Consider the following 21543-nt stretch of genomic DNA (forward strand, 5'->3'; position numbering starts at 1 on the left):
TTACACAAGCCTGCAACATAGGTGCTATTATAACCTTAATTTAACCAGATGAAGAGATTGAGATGTTAAGTGATTTGCCCAAATTCACACAGCTAGTAAGTGTATGAGAGAGAATTTGAACTCAGGTCTTCTATCTTACATTTTATTACACCTGAAGTATCAAAGTCAAATAGAAACAGTAGCACACTGGTTTAGAAAACCACAAATTAACCTTATCTATGTTGTGTTGTATTTTTTACTTATTTTGTTAAACATTGAACAATTATATTTTAATCGGATTTGGGTTATGCTTGGAAGATGTGGTAGATAATTGATGAGTTAACTCAGTTGAATTGACAGCTTCCTCTATCTATGCAGGCTAGTTCTAGTTTATAGTCTTTAAGGGTTGCCGGGAGCACTGAAGTTTAGCTAGTCTGAATCAGGTTCAGGACTGGAATTTAGGCCTTCTTGATACCAAGGCACCTGACTCTGTATATACTATGACACACACAGAGTCTGTACATCCTCTATTTTACGTAGGATTTACCAAAAAAAAATCTTGCATATCTTTTCATATAAGAAATTTTTTATGAGTCAATAATGCAGAATTTTAAGTATAAAAATATGATAAAATGGGAGGGACTAATTGTTTTCATAGAACCACAGAATGAGAGTTGGAAAGGACTACAGAAGCCATTTTATCCAATCCATACCTTAAAGAAGTGAGTGTGGGAATATATTCAGAAATGATCATTATAGAAGTTAGAATAGAAGATTAAATTAAATAACTAGAATAAAGGACTAGATTTTGAATGGAAGGTTAAAAATTTTAAAATGTAAATGAATATATTTCTTCCTCTATCACAGGATCATATATTTAGAGGTGAAAGGGACAACACAATTAACATGAATAAACTGAGATGAACTGATTTGCCCAGGTCACACAGAAAATAAATTTAAGAGTGGAATAGTTAAGTAATCTGTACAAAAAAAAAAGAAAGACTGTGATGTAGTAGAATTGGGAGATGGAGTTTAAGTCTTATTTCCATCGCTTACTAGTTGTGATTCTGGGCACCTCAACTCTGCCCATCTATAAAACAAGCATAGTACGTAAAGCTTACAATATCTACTCCCCGAAGTTTTTTGTGAAATGGTATTTTGTAAAGAACTATATAATGTATTTATTCCCAGTATATTCATACAGAGAAGCAGCAGAATTGACAACAAGTCCCAGCTATATGAAATGGGAAGAAGATCTAGGATAATTGAGTTTCACCTTGAGAAAATATATCTTGTTAGGCACATCTGGGAATATCCAACCTTTGATCTTGGAAGAAAAGATTTCTCACATTTTTCTGGCACAAAAAGAGGGACATTATATTAGGTAAAACTCTTTACAATCCTCACTTTTAAAATGAGAAAATAAGTCCAGCAAAGGTCAAACTGACTTCCAGATACCTGCACAATGCATCTGTGATGGCTGATAACAGAACTGACAGCTTGAATAAAACAAAAGCCAGACTCCAGTCTACACTGTTCTACCTTTATAGTAGTTTTTACAGACCACCCAAAGCAAAGGTATCTGCTATTGGTGGACCCCAGGATTCCCTATGACCCTGGAGCCCTGAAAACTTCCAGGGTCCAATTCTGCTTTCAGGAAACATCTTCCACATCTCCCTTGACCCGCCTGCAGGGGTAGATGAGTATCAGAGAGTTGAATACTGATCCTGACCCTATGCTAAGTTTAGCCACAGCAGGCTTGGTGTTAGTCACACATTTTAATAACTTGGCAATTTGTAGCAGTTGCAGAAAAGCGACTGAGGAGGTCAACGGAAGTGATGAAACAAAGCCTGCCAAAACATGCATGGATATCCGAGTGAGAGCCCCCGTTGCTATGGACCTTCCCTGCCCTACACAAGCAGCTAGCTAGATCTCCTACTCCAGTATTTGCACAGCCTTAGAAACCATAGCAGAGGATGTAAAGCTTTAGTCTGCAGGTGGCACTACTTTGTTGGAGTGAAATCTGACTATGAGAGTTCCCAACCCAGTCAGAGACACACACTCGATGGTCCTCAGGAGCACCGAAGGGAAGGGTGGCGGTGGTCATGGCCTATTAACTGTGCAAAATGAGATGAGACTCCAAGGGGCATAAGTTGCCTGGCAATCCTGGGTATTTTGAATGTTGGGACATTTTGCAGTGCAAGAGCACCGTCAAAAGCTCAATGAGAAAAGTGACAAAGGGAAAGCCTTGGATTGTCCATCAAAACTCAATTCGCAGAACCCACAGCTTTCCACCTTTTATGCTTGGAATGATAATGGATACTGACATTGCTACTAGAAAGGGGTCCTCCGTACTTAGTATACTTGTCCCTCCTCACTTTCCCCTCTTATATCCTTCAAAAAGTAAGATCACATTTTACTTTCTGAAGATCCTATTGATGGGTCTTCCATCAGGGATTACCTTCTATTAGCTCTGAATAAATGTATGTATCTATATCTATATATAATACATAGTTGTTAACACATCTCCTTCATTAGACTATGAACTTCTTGAGAGCCATTCTTTGTATTTCTAGAGCTTGGCACAGTGTATGGCAAATAGTTGATATTTAATAAATGCTTGGGGACTGATTGACAATCAATTGCCCTAAGGCTATTCTAACCAAATGCCAAGACCAAAGCTCTTTTCTTTGGCCATCTAGACCTAACAAACATTGTCTCCCATTAGAAAGCTCCTTTTGGGTATGGACTAAATCAGTTTTATATTATATTCCTTTCCAGTAGTTGGCACAGTAGTAGGTACTCAATAAATGTTTACTGATTGATTGATCAGAAAAGGTATTATCAACTTTTTGCCCTATGGCTCTACTCACCATTCCTATTACTCCCCAAACCAAAATAGTTGTTCTTGGCAACCATTCCCCAATATGTGTTGTTTCTTCCTTTAGATTACCTTTGATTTTGCATTTATATCCCCAGAACTTAGTACAGTATTTGGTACATAGTAAGCAGTCAATGGATGTGTTTTTATTCATTTATTGTTTATGATGAACATTGTCCCCTGAAAAATCACAGCAACAGCTAAAATTTTAAGGGTATCACTTCTGGCTTCATGTAAGACCAAATCCAGAATCTTGAACACAGAAGGCATCTAATAAATGTTCTTAGAACTGATCTGAATTGACTACAGATTGTAGAGCGCTGGAACTCTAGAGAACTTAGTGTACTTGAAACAAGGTGTTAACTCAGTGGAATTGATGAGATGATGGTTCTCTAGTTCACATATATCTAGGATGATATAATTGCTCTAGTTTGATATAATGATATAATCACTGTAGATTGGCTTATACTCAGTATACTACAATGATGTAACTGTAATTGGGTATTTAAACTGGGGACAAAGTCAGACTCAGACTGAGACTGGTTGAGATTGGCATACTGTCAGCCTGCTGGAGGAGACTGGGTCAGACTTGAGACTTGATCAGACTACGATAGACACAGACCGTGAAGGAGGCAGACTGTGAAGGAGACAATAAAGGCCCTTCCAGAGAACTTCCAGAAAGCTAGCCCGGACATTACAACAGATGAATGATGTAGTTAAGGTATATATACCCAGTGTTGTCTTACTTGCTTAAAAAAAAAAGATGTTGAATCTGTGGAAGGAGAGAGCTCGTGTTTATCATGGGTTCTGCTCTTGACTTGTTTTTTACCTTCCATCCCAATTCTCATTAGTTCTCTCTTTTTTGTCCATCATCCCACTGTCCCTGCTTTGTTGAATTTGGCTTTATTTTTATTATATTATCTCAATTTGTGTTTTTTTAATGTTTGCATGAAGTTAGTCTCCCATGAAGCACATGGGCAATAGCTAATGAGTTTCTGGGAAATCTCTACAAGGGAATTTGACTTTTACTTATAAATCAGAGGTATCAAACATTCTATAACACTCTCCAATGAGCCAGAACCAGACAAACTTGTAATTGGGAGTGAACAAAATAAAACTATAATATATAAATATGTGGGCTTCACATTGACTTAGAAAACCTTATGTAGACTTTAGTGACCTCTATTTGAGTCTGACCCCAAAATTATAAATCACTGTTTGATGCTTTATAACTGTTTTCTTGTCAAATTTAATCTCCTATAGAACTATTTCATAATAGTTCTAGAAGAGGAGCAAAATCAGACTCCCAAGACTTCAAGGGGGTTCCTTATGTACTTGGGAATGATCTCGAAACCACAAAATTGCATGTTGGACAGCGACTTTTCTATGTAAAGAGGTGCTAAATGGTCCTCATGTGTGTATGTGACTAGAGGGAAAGGGGAGAAGAAAGACTGTCTATACTAGATAATTTTTCAGTTTTAATTTGCAAGCTTTGGTTCCAAGAATTGAATAAATGAGTTAGACCAAAAGTGTGTTTTAAAAAATGGTCTGATTGTATTTCATAGAATCCTAAGCACTCAGCTGTAGGGTTTTGAGAAGTCAGCTCGGCAGAGTTGTAACTAGGAATTTTTATGTCCAGGGAAATTATGACAAACATTAACTAGGGTAGATCATGATGATGCATATCCTTAAATGAGGTCGAGTGGATTGGGGAGGGAAGGAAAACAAGAAAGGTGGGGGAAGAGCACATCTGCTATCTGGTAGCTTCCAATATTTAAATAATTGATCTTGCTTAGAAAGTGCTAAATTCTATTTTTTTCTAGTCTAGATAGCAAGCAAATGCTATCAGCATCCTCTATATCTAACATTTCAGTGCCGAGCCCCAGTCACTCCACTCTAGTTTAAACTCAGTTACTCGGCTGTTCCTAACTCAGTGCTAGACCTTCCATAAATTATCCCTTGAGATTCTCAACCTTTTATTGTTCCATATGAATTTTGTTGTTATTTTTTTAGATCATTAAAATATTTTCTTGAAAGTCTGATTGGTATAGCACTAAATAAATAGATTAGTTTAGGGAGTATTGTCATCTTTATTATATTCGCTCAGCCTATCCAAGAGCACTCCATAAATTATCCCAATGGGAATATAATTGTGAAAGCTTTTGAAGGAGTTTCCCTAAGCTTTCCCTTCAGTTTTCCTAATATGGAACCCCAAACCTTTCTCTGGAGCTTTAAACCTAGCTCCTTATGTTTAGCCCTGGCTATGTTATAATCCTAGGGGTTTTTGTAGGCTGATATTTGCAACAAGCCTCTGCTCTCCAAGCCTTCTTCTACTTAAGCCAATAATGACACTATATGGATAGGCAAGTTTGTACATGGAGGAGTGGAGCAAAGGGACTGGGCAACAATTTAGTCCGAAGAGGTACATTAGGAACTCTGCTGTGAGATCCCTCCTTTATCTCAGAGAGGAAAATGCATTTTGAATCCATCTAACTGTTTCTATCTCTTTTCCTAAAATGGGAGTTTAATACCAATCACCCATGCCTTCAATATTTTGGTCTGATGGTGAGTCATTAAGATGAGAATTCAGAAACAGGCTCTTTGATTAACACTGGTTCCTGCAGAAGATGGAGAATACCGTTCACATCATCTGTTAGTGGCAATTATATTTAACGAACATCTGCTCAGAAATTTTGTCTCAGTACTATTAGTGTGGCCAGTACACTTTTGTGGCCCATCAATTTGATGAGAGGGAGTTCTCTATATTCAGCACTGGACAGAGGTGCTAAGAGAATCAGGGCAAAACAGATGGGGAGAGGAATAATAATGATAACAGGCTGACATTATGTAACACTTTGGGGGAAGAGGTTGTGGGAATCAGTGATTTCATTGGTGTAGGGAACTCCTAGTGAGAATTTTGCCTCCCTCTTTTCTTCTTCCCTTTCCTCCTTCTCTTTCTCTGTCTTTCTATCTCTGTCTCTATTTCTTTTTCTCTCCTTCCATCGATCATATAAAGGCATCATGGTGTAGTAGAAAGAATATTGGCTCAAGAACCACTAGGAATATGGTTCAAATTCCACTTACTCCCAATGTGACCTTGGTCAAGTCTCTGGATCTCAGGTTCCTCATTTGTAAAATGAGATTATTGGCTTACATGGCTCTAATGTCTCTTGCAGATCTATTAAGCGCCAGCACCACGCTCAGAATCACTGATAGAAACACAAAAAGGAAACAGTTTTGTCTTGAACAATCCACTGTTCCTATATCTGGGATTATTGTAAAATAATTTGAAGACTTCAAAAAAATCCTCTATTCCAACTTCTTTTCACCTGTTACTGACCAAATGCCTTCACAAACCTTATCGAACTTTGATGAGAAACAGAATTCAGGATGACTGTGGGCTGTGCTTTTCATCCACAAGAGAAGAAAATGGGAGGGGAGAGAAGAAAAAACAGATAAGCAGTTAGCTCTGAATCCATTTATTTTCTCAATTCTCTCTCTTCTCAAATCTCTGTGGCAAAGCTTAAATTGCTGAGATCTGGACACAGGAAAGGCCTGCCAGATGAAAAATTGATTTGCAAGGAGCAGAAGCTTGGGGCACATTGTTCAGCTTTTAGCCAATCAAAGTGAAATGAGTGAAGAGTCGTGGCAAATTGCCTCTCCAGACTCCAAGCTCCATTAATTTCAGCCACCGTTTGGAGCTCTCCAGGCCAATATCTCCGTGGTCCCTGATGGATCGCAGCGTTGCTGTTTTCTTTGTCATGTGTAAGTAACAGCGAGACACAGGTGTTGTTCGCATTACTTAAGAGAAGCAGGAAGTACAATGTAGCAAAGCTGAAGAAAATGCATTTAGGTCAAGAGTGGAATAGCACATATGCCCTGCATGTTGGCAAGCTGGTAAATTGCTTGAAAATTACCCACCCAACTCAGGAATAAAACTGTTGAAATTCAAAATACCATCTATGGAAAAGACATCAGCTGTGATGGGAGAGAAGCTGGAGAGGGCAGTTTCATTGTAGCTGAGACAGAAGAGTAAAGTAAGAAGAATGCTAGGGTTGGAAAGAGAGAATCAGGATTCCAAGCCAACCTTTCCTCTTCATTACCTGGGCCATTTGGAGTTAAGTCATTGAATTAGACAATCAAAGCTGGAATGGACCTCTAGACTATCTAGCTCAAGCACCCCTCGTATTACAAATGAGGAAACTGATGCTGAGGGAGGCTAATTCATTTAGCAGAGGTCACCCATATGGCAAAGCATCCCAGTTGAATCCATTTCCTTTGATGTGAAAGACTTATTTCCAAATCACTTCATCTCTTGCTTCTGCATGGATCCCAGCATCATAGATTGAGAACTGAAAAGAACCTCAAAAACCAGAATCTAACATCTTCATTTTACAAATGGAGAATCTGGAAGATGAAAGTTTTTGTGGTGCACACAAATTTTTGTCAGAGGCTCCAGAACCCAAGATCTTCTTTATTTGTAAAATCAGTGAGATGAATTGGATGCTCTCTAAAATCTCTTTCAGAAAACTTCTAAAGAACTTAGCTTTCTGAATTAGACCTACTGGTACCTTTTGTAATCTCCTTTCTTTCTTTGAATTGCTGTTGGTCAATCATTTCAGTTATATTCAACTCTTTGTGATCCCATTTGGAATTTTCTTGGCAGAGATTCTTCAGTGGTTTGCCATTTCCCTCATTTTAAAGATGAGGAAACTGGGCCAGAGTTAAATAACTTGATCAGGGTCACATAGCTAATAAGTATCTGAGACCATATTTGAACTCATGAAGAAGAGCTTTCTTGACTCCAAGCTCAGCACCATATAGATGCACATGGCACCCGCAGCTGCCCTCAAACTATCTTACAATCAATCCCTGAATGCCTTAAACTGGTTTTGCCTTCAGCATCAGTCTCTTCAGTATTTATTTCTTTCAGTCCAGCCAGTCTACCAGACCTCTTAAATATCATTACCATTATCCCACATGGATATCAATAAAATTCTGGTCTCCAGATGTAGTAATTCTACTAATGTCACTGAAGGAAAGGAATCACTGGGGAAACATTCTACTTCCCATTTATTTGTTGGCCCCTTTTCATGAACAAATGTTCTTGAGATAAACTTTTAACTGGGTTTTATACAAAACCCTTTAACTCGCCCTGCCATATCCAAAGATTCTGTGGATAGATAATCAAGGCACCCAGGAACTTGGACTCAAGAAAATGTATCTTTATTTTGATAAAATTGGTTTTCTTTGTAAAATAATTTTGTGTTTTATTCTATGCAATTAAAACACTCTTTGATGAGTAGGCAATAAGCTCAAGGTCAGTTAGTAAATAAAGATTTATTATGTGCCTACTATGTGTGAGGCACTGTGCTAAGCAATGAGGATATAAAAGAGGCAAAAGCTCATTTCCTGCCCCCAAGGAGCTTATCATCATGCCATAAAAGGGAAAAGAACCTCTATATTACAAGTTCTTTTCCCACCTTTATACCAGGCTCGAGCCACAGTCTCTTTATCATCATCATCAAAATAACAACAGTAAACACACACACACACACACACACACACACACACACACACACACCCCTCCCTCACTGTGAACACTTCTCTGGATTTTTATTGTATTTTAAAACTTAATTTATCTGCATGGAAGCAAAAAGTCTTTGAAGTTATAAATAGAATAAATAAGCATGGTTATTAAAAAAAAATTCAGTTACTGAGGATTATCTTTTCAGTTGTTAGCTCATATGAAAGCAAACTCTGCTCCAAGAAAACTGAGTATTCTGAACCTAAATCAAATACTTACTTTGTATGGTCCGAGTCTTTCTCTTTTAGTGTAGCATTGGAGGGTTCACCTGAATCAAGGAGGAAATCCCTGCTTTGAGGTCTGTTTGTATGGACCAACTCCTTATTTGGAAATAGAATACACTATTTCAACATAGAGCAGGCTGCTTCTATATCCTTGGAGAGCTACCACCATGCTTTGTAAACTTTTGGATCCCCTGGATGGAGAATTCTGGGACTTGACACAATTAATGACAGAGAAAGACAAGTCTTAGCCCAGCTTGGGTCCTGGTAATCATCACCCAGAGAAGCAGAGACAGCATTAAGCATCAGATCCTTCTATACCTCTTGACTACATAGTGGGCAGAGAGGAAAAAGGGAAATAAAGAAGGTAAAAGGAGGTGGCCGATGCTTTGTTCAATAAAGAGCTATCCACAAAATGCCACCGAGTGTTTGGGGAATCATTTCTTTCAAAGACTGGGCTCTACACAGACACTCCAAATAAACAGCTACTTTTACAGAAAAATAATCTGAACATAGCTTAATACCTCCAAGGAAAAATAAAAGCAAATGGACCAATTTAACCTGAAAAAAAGGAAGGACAGTGCTATCGGTCTCAGGTAACATCTCCCTGTTTGAATGTACTCTCCTCTCACCTCCACCTTTATTAGAATTCCTTTATTCAGTTTATTTTAGTCAAGTCCAACTCTTTATGACCTCATTTGGGATTTTCTTGGCAGAGGTACTGGAATGGTTTGCCATTTCCTTCCTCAGCTCATTTTACAGATTAGGAACAGCTGCAAACAGAATTAAGTGACTTGCCCAGGTTCACACCGCTATTAGGTATGTGAGGTTGGATTTGAACTCAGGAAGATGAGTTTTCTTGATTTCAGGCTTGGGGCTCTATGTACTGTGGCACCATCTAGCTGTCCCGTTAGAATTCTTAGGCTCTTTCAAAGCTCAAATTGAGCTCTGAGTTTTTCAAGAGTCCTTTTCTGATTGTGTTTTTCCCTACTCCACCCCACTTGCTTCTCCCCTCAAAACAGTCTTATATTTTTTACCTTTTCACATGCAAATATGTATATACTTATGTATGTGTATACACACACACACACATACACACATACACACATATTTATATATATGTCTGTATATTTGTACATGTTGTCTCCCTCAATAGAACACTAGTTTTGCAAATTTTTCCTGCCATGCATGTACCCCTCCCAAACAGAATCCCTTTCCCTGGAGGGGAGGGCTCTTAACTTATAGAGTCCTTCCCAAATGATTTGTGTGGGGGCTCAAAACTTAAATTCATGTTCTTTCTAAAAAGTTTTGTAATTATTGGGTCTAGAGAGGAAATGCAATGTGTCTCTTCAAGTGTAGATGAGAAAAGGAAGTATCAGAGGCAAGTGGATGGGCAGCAGTCCCACAGAGCCAGAATCTGAGTTTTCTCTGGAGTCAGTCATAGGCTCCTTCTACTATATAAACCAAACTACCTTGAGTCATTTAGCAGCAGCTGAATGTAACACCCTAAAGGGAAAAAAACGATTTGACAGCTGAGAATGTTTGTTAAGGGATCATTACTTGATCTCTTTTGGGTCATATATATACCAGCCATGAGCCAAGACCTATTGCTATGTTCTTCCCTCATTTAAACCTCCAGGAGTCAGTTCCATCCTTGAAAGCAGCCAGGGGTGAGACTACCCTAAGAAATCATCTGAAGAAGGCCAGGAGGAAAGCTGGTGCAATGAGCTGTGCGTAATACATTCTGACAAACCCATTAGTGTTTTTAACTCTATCATGGGAGAGCTGCCGTGATGAGTTTTAAGTACTAATGCAACCAGACATGCTGGATAGTCAGCCGCAATAATGTTTGGCCAACCCTTTAATTGCTGGGGAAGAGGAAAAGATAAGTCAGTTATAGAAATGATTCTAAAGAAGTGGATTATGAAGGATCAGTTTCTTTCTGGAATTCAAAGTTCTCTCTCTCTCTCTGTCTCTCTCTCTGTCTCTCTCTCTCTCTCTCTTTCTCTCTCTCTCTCTCTCTCTGTCTCTGTATCTCCTTTTTTCCCTTCCTCCCTTTTTTCTTTCCTCCTTTTACTTCCTTCCTTTCATTCCCTTTCCCTTCCTTTCTTCCTTTTCTTTTCCTCTCCTTCCTTCTTTTCTTCCTTTTTTCCTTTCTTCTTTCCTTCCTTTCATCCTTCTCCCCTTCCCTTTTAATCCTCTTCCAAGGACCCCCTAGAAAGGACTTTCAGCAGCGGCAGATTGTCTGCTCTACTGAAATGTCTGACTGTGCAAGGGGGGTAGCCCAATGCCCCAAAGCGATAGGTAGTGTAGAACTTGAGAATGCAAACATCAGGGAGCAGAATGAAACACCTGGTCTCAGCTGGCAAAATACCAACGAGACTATTTTAAAGCCACATCTTCAGAAACAGAGATTTTCAGATGGCCTTCTTCCCCAGCTGCTGATGCTAATAAGTCGGTACAACATAGGATGGAGCTGCTGACATTTAAAACAACTAATGAAAACCAGCATTGAGCAAATGTGCTTCTGAATGGCATGAGGCACTGCTGGGCCAAGGAGGCAGTGCCATCGCTTTGAATTATGCCAGGGAACTAAACGAAGATACGTCCTGCCCCCTGCTTATAATAACCGGCTCACTTCGTCATCCGGAGCTCCGCTGCCTTCTCACCTTCTCTCCCCTGATATTGCAGCCTCATTTTTATTATTTGTTTTTAAAAATCATTTTATTATTTGCTCAACCTGCTGGGAGAGAGCTCTAGAAGTAGCTCCAGATTTCTGACCAGGATAGACTAAATTCCAGAGGGTCCCAGTCTTAGGGAATAAGACTAATCTTGGCAGAGACCCCAAACATCAATCCATAAGCACTGGGAACATCAAGTCCCTGCCCCCTAGGAGCTTACAGTCTAATAGGAGAGATAACAGTAGATCGTTCCTCAGTGTTTGGGGTTAACTTCAGTGACAAGGTAAGTTCCCAGCCTTCTTCACTTCTAAAAAAGTGCTTACAGTCTCCCCAGATGATGACAGATTGTACTTAAATAATAGCTTACGTTAGCATAGCCTTTCAAAATGTCCAAAGCATTTTACATGTATTATCTCCTTTGAGACAACAACCTTGCAAGGATAGTGTTATTATCCTCATTTCAAATGGTAGGTATGTTCTTTCCATTTCCAAGCTAATTTGATAAAGCGCTCAGTTTCCCCATCTGAAGGGATTGAAAGTTCTCATCAATAGACATTGTATGATTCCCTCATCAACAGAGATTTTCATACAGTGAGAGGCTTTCAATTATTGAAGGCATCTATCCTGTCCTAACTCTGATTGCATTCCCTCCCCCTCCCCACCCCCCACTTCAAATCAATCTCCTTTTTCCAGGTAAAACATCATTAGTTTTTTCAAGTGATTCTCATTTGACACAATTTCTAGCCAATCCAGAGGAAGATAGAATCAGCTATTGGATTTGGCCATCCCTATGGATTTAATCAAGTTAAAAAGGTCACAATTCAGCAGATAATTGCATATATTTCCATCACTTTAATTTGCTTATGCAGATCCAACAAATAGTGTTGTGTCTGAAGAATATATATTGCGCATCTAAACTCAGAAGCTCCTACCCATGAGCAGATGAGCTCTCTCTAAATGGGTTCTTGCTTCTTTATGCTTATAGCACTGGTTATTGAATTTCTATGGAGAGAGTCTACAGGGATTGGTGTTCCTTGCTAAAGTAGAGTCAAGAGTCTAGGCAATGACGCCTATAGATGTGCACAAGTAATTATAAGACGCTTAGACTGAGTGAGCTTTTCAGACGATGGGCAGCAAACTACAAGCACCATCTTGACTGTGGAAGGATTGCATCAAAAACACTTGAAAACAAAATAGATCTCAAGAAAATAAGCTAGCAAGATTATGACTTTTTATTCTTTTTCCAGTGATAAAATAGATGACAAATATGCAGGCAAAAAAGACAGCTGAGAATGGTTTCCAGGAATTTTAAAGTCCTCATGCTTCCACCAATATTGAACATAAGAGATTAACTTCATATTCCTAACTGCTCTTTGATTTATATTTACTTTCAATAGAGATTAATGTGGAAATTGAGGCAAAGAACAATTTTAAAAAATTTTATATATTAACTGAAGAAAATAACATCAAATTCGTGTTATAGAGATTCAAGAAAGCCAAAGAAGATGAGGAAAATAAGGAAGATGTGAGCACTTCCATGGTAAATTTTACATACCTTGTCTTGGGGCAGGATTTCTGATTGGTAAAGAGTGGAGATAATAGAAGGGCATATTCATTTTCAGTATTTTGCTGATTTCCGCCCTGCTTTTATGCTTGTCTTATTTTCCTTTCTTAAATTTTAGATCTTATCAATGGAAATAAAAATTAAATTTATATTAAAAAAGAATACTTTGATCTCAATTAGAGTTAATGATGCCGTCCTGGAGATCCATGAGGATTTAAATGGGACGGAGCTCTATTGTCCCACATCCTGGACATTTCACATGAGAGAAAAAATGGATAAATGCATGGATATGGCTCAGAGGTGCCTTGGCTTTTTAGGATCCTTCCGGTACCTCCCAGTAAGCTATAAATTGCCAATGAATCAACAGTGTGTTGGGGTCTAGAAAAGCAAACAGAATTCTGGTATGAGCATACAGGGGCCTGCAAACAGAGGCTTTCTTTGAAAGCCTTAGATAATTCTTCTCTGACAACAATATTTCTCTCCTTTCCCCCCTCCCACAAACAAAATTGAAAGTGATCTCACTTACCTACTTCAAATTTCTCACAGCATAGTACCCCAACTTTTCCTCTGTACTGATCCTGTTCTTCCCAGAATAAAAGATAATATGGTTCTTTCTTATCTCCTCATCCAATCTTAACTTCTTTAAATGAAATGTCTATGTCTTATCTGCCTTTGTGCCCCCAGAAACCCACAGAGTGCCCTGCCCATAGTGAATATCCTCTGAATTGAATGGTGAGGTTGTCATTTCTCTACACTCAGTGTTGCTCAGATATTGAGTAGAGAAGAATATGATGAAGACTTAGAAAATAATCATAGAATTTTGGAGGTTATAAGGATGGCCATCCTATAATGAAAGGGTCAATGGACTGAATTAGTTAAGAGAAGAGAAATCTGTGGGGAAATGGAAATGGTGGTACGATATGTGTAATATTCCTGGGATTAAAGATCCTAATAATGATAATGATATTTAATAATAACAATTCAGTTTAATAGCACTCTGAGGCTTACAAAATGCTTTACATATATTATTTCATTTAACATTAGAGCTGGAAGGGACTATCAAAGCTACTTAGTACAACCCTTTCATTTTACAGATGGGAAAATATTCCTGGATAATCTGAGCCATTTTTATTATCATATACTTTTTATATATACAATAGACTAAAGAACATCTGTCTCAAAGTAGACTCATGCAGCCTCTTTGTTGAAGCAAAGAATTAGAAAAGGGAAATTAGGGGCAGGGACAATCTTTCGCCTCTTTTTACATCTCCAATATTTAGCACAGTGCCTATCACATAGTAAATACCTAAAAAATGTTTACTGAATTGAATTGGAAATGATTGATCCAAGATCTTGAGGCTAGTTAGTGGCAGAATGGGACTAGAACTCTGTTCTCCCAATTGCCAGTTGAATATTCTTTGTTATATGATGGAAACAGAGAGAGAAAAAAGATGTTCAAAGAGCAGACTTCAATCACATTAACAAAATTTGTAGAGTGGTCCATAAGTCATTTCACTTCACTAAGGAAACAGCAAGCAGAGATGGGCTTAAATGTTGGGATTTATGTTGGAGTTTAAGGGAAAACATTAACAACTCTTTGGCTGAAAGGGAAATGCAACCCTGGAACCTTTACCAATGGAGTTTATGCAAGAAATACACAGATGCTTTTCAAGTACTTTCCCCATCTCCTGTGTTGCAACTGGATGGAGAATGTCTATTGACTAGTTAGATGGGCAGCCCACTGAATCAATTCACCAGTAAATATATCTTTGAAAAGATGTGGCAGAGACTAAATCAGATCCACTACTTTATAAAAGAAGAGAGCAGAGTAGATTGCATCTGAGAAAATGAGAAGTTTTCAAATATTTTCAACTACTCTTTGACACAAAAACTCCCATCTTTTAACAGCAATATTCATTCTCCCAGTGAGGCATGAAACACCACATTTTCCAAAGAGTCAAAATTACAGGTGATCCAAATTCTAATGGAATAGATGGGTGGCAAAAACAGACTTAGTTTAGAAGTGAGATATAAGATAGCATACAGAAAACATACCACTTTCATGACCTCAGAGGTTTCCTTGACTTTCTTCTTTGTCTTATCTTCCAAGCCCAGTTATTTAGTCTTGTTGATTTGACCTCTACAAATCTCTTGCAAATTTCCCTTTTTCTCTACTGAGATAGCCACTACCTCAGTTTAAGACTTTATTGCTTAATTTCTCTTTCTCTCTACTCAGATAGCCACTACCCCAGTTTAAGCCTTTATTGCTTCTTATACAGATTACCCCAAGAATAGCTGGCATATATGTGTATGTGTGTGTGTGTGTGTATTTATGTAAATATTTATATATTTATATATAATTTATATAATTAGCATTTAAGGCTTGCAAAATTCTTTGCAAATATCATTTAATTTTATCCTCCAAATAATCCTAGGAGGTAAATGCTATTATTATCCCTATTTCGCAGATGAGGAAACTGAGGCAGACAAAGTGACCTGACCAGGGGTCACACAGCTGGTATGTCATCTCCCTGATTCAGGTCCAGCATCTTACCCATTGTACCACCTAGCTACTAACAACTTCTGAACTGTTTCTTTGCTCTCTGGTCTCTCCCCTTTCCAATCTATTCTCCCTATAATGAATAAATTGATATTTCTAAGACAGAAACAAATACATATAGGAGGTGACTTCCATATTCAAGAATTTTTCACTGGCTCCCTATTGCCTTGAAGATAAAATTCAAACCCCTCACCCTGGCATATAATGGCTTCCCTTTTCGGCTGATTTCATATTATTTCCCTTCATCTAACATACTCTACAGATGAATTACTATTGCTTGTTATCTGTATATGATGTTTTGCACAGATTGTATCCTACATTTGGATTTCTTCCACCTCTTTTCTTAGAATCCCTAGCATCCTTCAGAGCACAGCTCATGGGCCCTCTCCTACAGAAGTCCCTTGGGTTTTCCCCCAGTAATATTTACTTTTCTGTGTACAAGTGTTTGAAGAGAATAATCTGAAGTGTGTTTAGAAAGGAGGTTGGAAACCAGACTGTGCAAGTCCTTCAATATCAGGATAGGGCATTTACATTGCATCCCACTGGCATTGGGGAGTCACTGAAGTGGAGGAGTGACATCTATCTTAGTGGGATATTCTGGCAGTGGCGAGGGCACAGGGGAGAAGAGAAAGCAGGGAGACCTGCAAGTAGATTTTTTAATGTATTTTGGAATAAGAGGAGACAAGGGTCTGAACACTGGTGGTGAAGATGGAGAGTAGTTATCTATGCAGTCATAAATGTAGGACTGAATGGGATCTGACAGAATAACTGAGTATTCGTGATTTTGTGGGATCAATAGAACAATTTATTTTTTTCCTATGCTGTTTTCCCCAGCACACATCAAAACATTTCAAAGACAAAGATACATAAAAGTTTTCTTCTAACATTTTTTCCCTTCACAAAACTTGATTTATTTTATCTCCTAAAGACATTTTATATTTCATGTGCTTTCTTTTGGGATTACTCTCCTGCAGTCCCAGAACAATGTCTTACCCTTGTTAAACAGTCAAAGACACTCTGTCCTTTTAAGACATTGTCTGACCTAAGAGGATCCCAGACTGGAACTGGACACAGAGCTTCGAGCAACCTCTACAATAATTATCCAATAATGATAATAATAATGGTAACAATAACAACAATCCCGCACACTATGTGCCAGACACTGTGTGACGCATTTCATGGTTATTGTCTCATGTGGTCCTCTCAATAAACCTGTGAGGTAAATGCTATTATTATCTCCATTCTGTTGTCATTCAGTCACTCTTCATGACCTCACTTGGGGTTTTCTTGGCAGAGATACTAGAGGGGTTCACCATTGCTTTTTCCAATTCATTTTATAGATGAGAAAACTGAGGCGGACAGGGTTAAGTGACTTGTTTAAAGGCATATTGCTAGTATCTGAAACTAATTTGAACTCAAGTGTTCCTGACTCCAGTTCCAGGATTCCATCTATGGTGCTGGCTATCTAATCCAAACTTGTTATTTTACAGATGAGGAAACTGAGGTTATGAGGAAGGAAGTGGTTTGCCTAAGCTCATGTGAGTAGTAAGCATCACCTCAGCTTTCAATACTGAAGTCTCAAATTTGAACTATATGTTTATTTTAAATTTATAGTATCCACCCATTTCATTGCCACTGTCAAACAATTAATACACGCTTATTAGGTACTTATTAGGTGTCCAGGCACTCTGTTAAGTCTGGGATAATAAATACAAAGAATGAAACAATCTCTACTCACCAAGAGCCTATTTTTTCATCAGATTAAATATTCATCCAAATAAAAGAACAGAATTTCACATGATCACTCACAGGAGAAGTTTGAAAGAGATTTAAGTGTCCATATAAGGGATGGGGAGCCATCTGTAGTCAGGGAATGTGTATTCATTCAGTTTACCAAGCTGGCCATTCTCTGTGACCAATGCTACCAACCAGCTCTTAGGACTTCAGTAGCATCTCGGCTGGAGCTATTCTCTGAGCAAATCTATCTCCAAGGTTCTGGACCCCAATCTTCCAGATCTGAGGTCTTCCTTAGAGAGGCTGTATACTACCTGGAAAAACCTTTCTATCCCCCTCCTTAAAGTCATGGAAGTTTTTTCCCCTTCTCTAGCACAGATGAAATTTGCCACAACAAGTGACATCTATTTTTCCATACATGACCCAGAAGGCAGCTGTGGTTTCTTCTGTCAAAAGTAAACTTTTTTTCTAAAGAGAAAATACAGCATAGACATGGGGGATGGATGGTATATGCAAGCAGTCATTAGAAAATTGAGAGAGAAAGGAGGAAAGGGCAAGGGAAATGTACAATTTTAGACAAAGGGATTGGATGTTTTTTCCCTGATACACAAAAATCTCTGACCTTCAGTCGACGATCCTGGTCTCCACTGCACAGAGAATTTACAGAAACTTTGAATGATTTCCAAGCCGGGCTTAAGTTATTCATTACAACCTGAGAATAGAAAGGAGGGGAGGAAAGAAAATTCTTGACATCTGCACATTTCAAAATAAAAACCAACTGAAGCATCATTATGGCTCATGAAAAGGGCATTCATCAGAGGTGGATCCTTTCACGAAGAGCTCAAGTGGTAAATCTTTTATAATGTCCACTGAATGGACCATTAGGGGCAGAATACCTTGGAAAGGGGCCAGACTGGCAAGTCCTGCCTTTAATGTTTAAGGAATATCAAACCTAATGTAAACCCTTGTTTGAAAATGATGGTGATGACAGAAAATGGGACTAGGATGGCAGATGATTGGCTGGTATCTGGCCAAGGCATGGTGGATATGGACTCTTAGATGCTGTGACTGTGGGCAACTCAGCCTAACAAAAGCTCAGTTTTTTATCTGAGAAAATAAAGAGGTTACATTAAATAATCTTTAAGTCATTTTTAAAGCTCTGTAACATAAAATTTTGTAGGAGTATCAGTAGTGAAATGAATTCTCCAAAATCCAGGCAACAAAAGTTCTGCCTTTTGGGGAGATAAGGTGTCCCTTTGTCTAGAAGACTGGGCCACTTCTTAGTAACTTTATTCAATGACACTGACTTGGTGTATGATCCGATAACAATAATATATTTCTCTTAAAAATTTGCTAAGGATCTTATCTATATTAGCTCATTTGAGCTTCATCATACATAACCTTGCCAGGTTAGTACAGTGGTTAGCATTCCCATTTTCCAGTTGAAGACTCTAAAGATCAGAAAGGCTAAGGAATTGACCTATTGTCACATAGCTTAGAAGACTCAGAATTGGGATCTAAACTCAAATCTTTCCTAACCCTAAAACCATCAATCTATCCAAGTCAAAGAAATACGTTTTAGGAAATAGAAAATCCCACCTCGGACAGTAAGTGACTAGGTGAATCTGAACGAGTCATTGCACCTTGAACTCCTCTTGGATTTGGCAGCTAAGCCATAGGTGTGATTTACCTTGGGGGAGGAGATTCTCATGGAACATAGATTATGGTGGCATAGCCACCAGCTGGAGGGGACTCTAGGGCTCATGTGGTCTGACTGCCCATTTTACAGCTAGTGAAACTGAGCACTGCAGAGGAGTTCAGACGTTGGAGGAGTTGTATGGGTAGCAAGTGGCAGAACTCACTTAGAACTGTGTCAGAGGTGATGGGAAAAGAAATTCTAAAAAGAGATTGTTGGGGACAGTGAAGTAGTATAATGGATAGATCACCAGCCCTAGAGTCAGGAGGTCTGAGTTCAAATCAAGGAAAGAGAGAATGAATGAAAATGATAGAGAGTGAGAGAGAGAGATTGTTTTCTCAAAAAAGGTATTTTAAATGAGTAGCTTTAAAAGTATTTATAATAGAAAAGAAATATAAATACTGGGAAATGAGATCTCAAATTCTCATTTGTTGATTTATTGGTTATTGTTATTATTTCATCTGTCAATTTGTTATGATTATTTGGATTCATAAGGCAGCTTTTACTTCGGTCAGATTTATTTCCGAAACAGTACTTTAGCGTAGCTTCCCTCTGTTTCTTGTTAAGGAGAATCAATCATTGTGATGGGAGAAGATACTGATTAGGGAAGTCCACCCACCTTTTTTTTTTTTTTTTTTTTTTTTGCCTTTACCCATTTTCCGTTTTCTACCCCACCCTACTGAAAATTCTTTTGGAATTGGATGTAATCATAAATTACATGATAACCCCAAAGCTGGAAGGCATCACCCTTTATGATCTTAGGAAATCCAATAACAATTTCTGCCTGAAATTAAAAATTGCATTCCTCCAAGTGAATGAGAATGATTTGGTATTCACTTGGTAGTCAGCCAAGAAGTGAAAAAAACATCAATCTTCTATTGGCTAACCCAAATAAAACACCTGGTCACCATTCTTCCTATTAGGGATAGGTTTGGAGATCTGGAGCAGCTGGCCAGACTGTAAAGAGTCCAGTATAAAAACAAGAAAAGACTCAGTATATCAAGAAGAGGAGAGTCTTCAAATTTTGGAGTCTGATCAGATTGGTAACAAGGAATTGTGTCTGAGCACGTTGCTTTGGACAAATAGAATAAATAACGTCCTCCTTTATGGGTTTGAGTGAGAGACAGAGTTGCCAGGCCATTGGCATGAAGCTGGTTCTGGGGAGGCCATAGATTGGGCTGGGGCAGAGAAAAGACAAGCAATGGAGGGGATCGGCTCACTGTCGCCTGCCAACTTTTAGCTCCCGGTTTTTATAATAACTTATCCAATTACATATGATCTTATCCAATTATATATGATTTTATCCAATTATTCTTTGTAGTTAGATGCTAGTATCTGTTGTAACTATATTGCTGAAAGCTTGAAAGCACAGTCAGCCCCCTCTAAATTCAATGCCCACCAAATTCTGCACCCTGGGACAAAGTCTAAATGATTTTAAAATAGTAAGAGATCTAAATCTAACCAATAGGATTTGGAGCATCAGAGGATCATTGACTCAGGAGTGAAAGAGACCTTGGAGACCGTTTAGTAAATTCTTGCTTACTGTATACATGTCATTTCTCCCTCTTTTTATATGCTCAGAGATGGGGATTTTCATTTCTGTCTTTTTATCCCGCGTACCTGGCAGGGTTCTAGGCACATGGTGCATAGGCACAAGTATGTCTTGAGTTAAATTGCATCTATGGAACCCCTGGAGGTTCAGAAAGTTTCCCTGTGTCTTCATTGGTCAATGTGCCTTTTAGAAGACAACATGAAAGTGGTTAGAGCTTCCTCACCTCAGTCCTGTGTACAAGCTGTTGAGTAGCATCATCATTCATACGAAAGATTTCCAGAAAAGGATCAGACTTACTGAAGAAATCCTAAAAAGGAACACAGAAAAAAAAAAAAAAACAGTCAATTCCTGAGCCTCTTTTCATTTTTGTCAAAGTTCTTCCACTTTCTCTCTTTGGCTGAATACAGAGTGGAGGGCATCTTACTATTCTCTCTCCTAATGTCCCCTACAGTTTGATCTTCCTTTTATCATGCTCCCTTTTCTTCTCTACTTCCTTAATCACTGCTGTCTTCCTCTTCCCTCCCAAGAGAGGAGGCTCTTTTCATTATCTATATCTGGTAACTAAAATTCTAAAGCCCTTTGAAAAGTATCTTTAATAAAAATTGTCCACAGCAACAACAATAATATCTAGCATGTATATTTATATTTAAGTTTAGTTGATTTTATACACTACAAACATTCACAAATTCCCCTCACTCTGTGAGATATGTCATAACTAAGCAAAAAATTTTAAGCAAAACACTACAGTGACTTCATCTGAAAGTACATGCAAGGGCCCCCACCTTTCCATTCTCTGAATGTTTTTTAATTAGCAGAATTTTCTCTCTCCCTTCAAGTTCCCACCTTACTAAAAAATAAAAAAGAAAGAAAAAGAAATTCTTTTTTTTTTTTTTTTTTTTTTTTTTTACAAATAGTCAAGAAAAACAAATTCCTTCCTTGGCTCTCTATAAAAATATAAACCTCATTCTGAACCCTAACTCTTTTACTTCTTTGTCACGAGCCAGATAGTGTTCTTCATCATTAGAACTTTGCAATCATAAATGGTCATCGTATTAATTATAGTTCTTATAACTTTCTTGATTGTTCCT

At 38.3% G+C, this 21543-nt stretch overlaps 1 protein-coding gene across 1 annotated transcript in view; it reads right to left on the minus strand.

Annotated features, from left to right (window-relative positions):
* CPNE4 (copine 4) overlaps positions 1–21543 on the minus strand; it is a 428237-nt gene that overhangs the window by 80626 nt on the left and 326068 nt on the right. Inside the window, exons 6-7 of the mRNA XM_051963712.1 lie at positions 20679–20762; positions 17830–17919 (exon numbers count right to left, since the gene is read on the minus strand). Of these exons, the coding sequence (XP_051819672.1) occupies positions 17830–17919; positions 20679–20762 (174 nt within the window). The remainder of the gene's footprint in view (positions 1–17829; positions 17920–20678; positions 20763–21543) is intronic.

This window comes from Antechinus flavipes, chromosome 5 (genome assembly GCF_016432865.1).
Source record: "Antechinus flavipes isolate AdamAnt ecotype Samford, QLD, Australia chromosome 5, AdamAnt_v2, whole genome shotgun sequence".
NCBI lineage: Eukaryota > Metazoa > Chordata > Mammalia > Dasyuromorphia > Dasyuridae > Antechinus > Antechinus flavipes.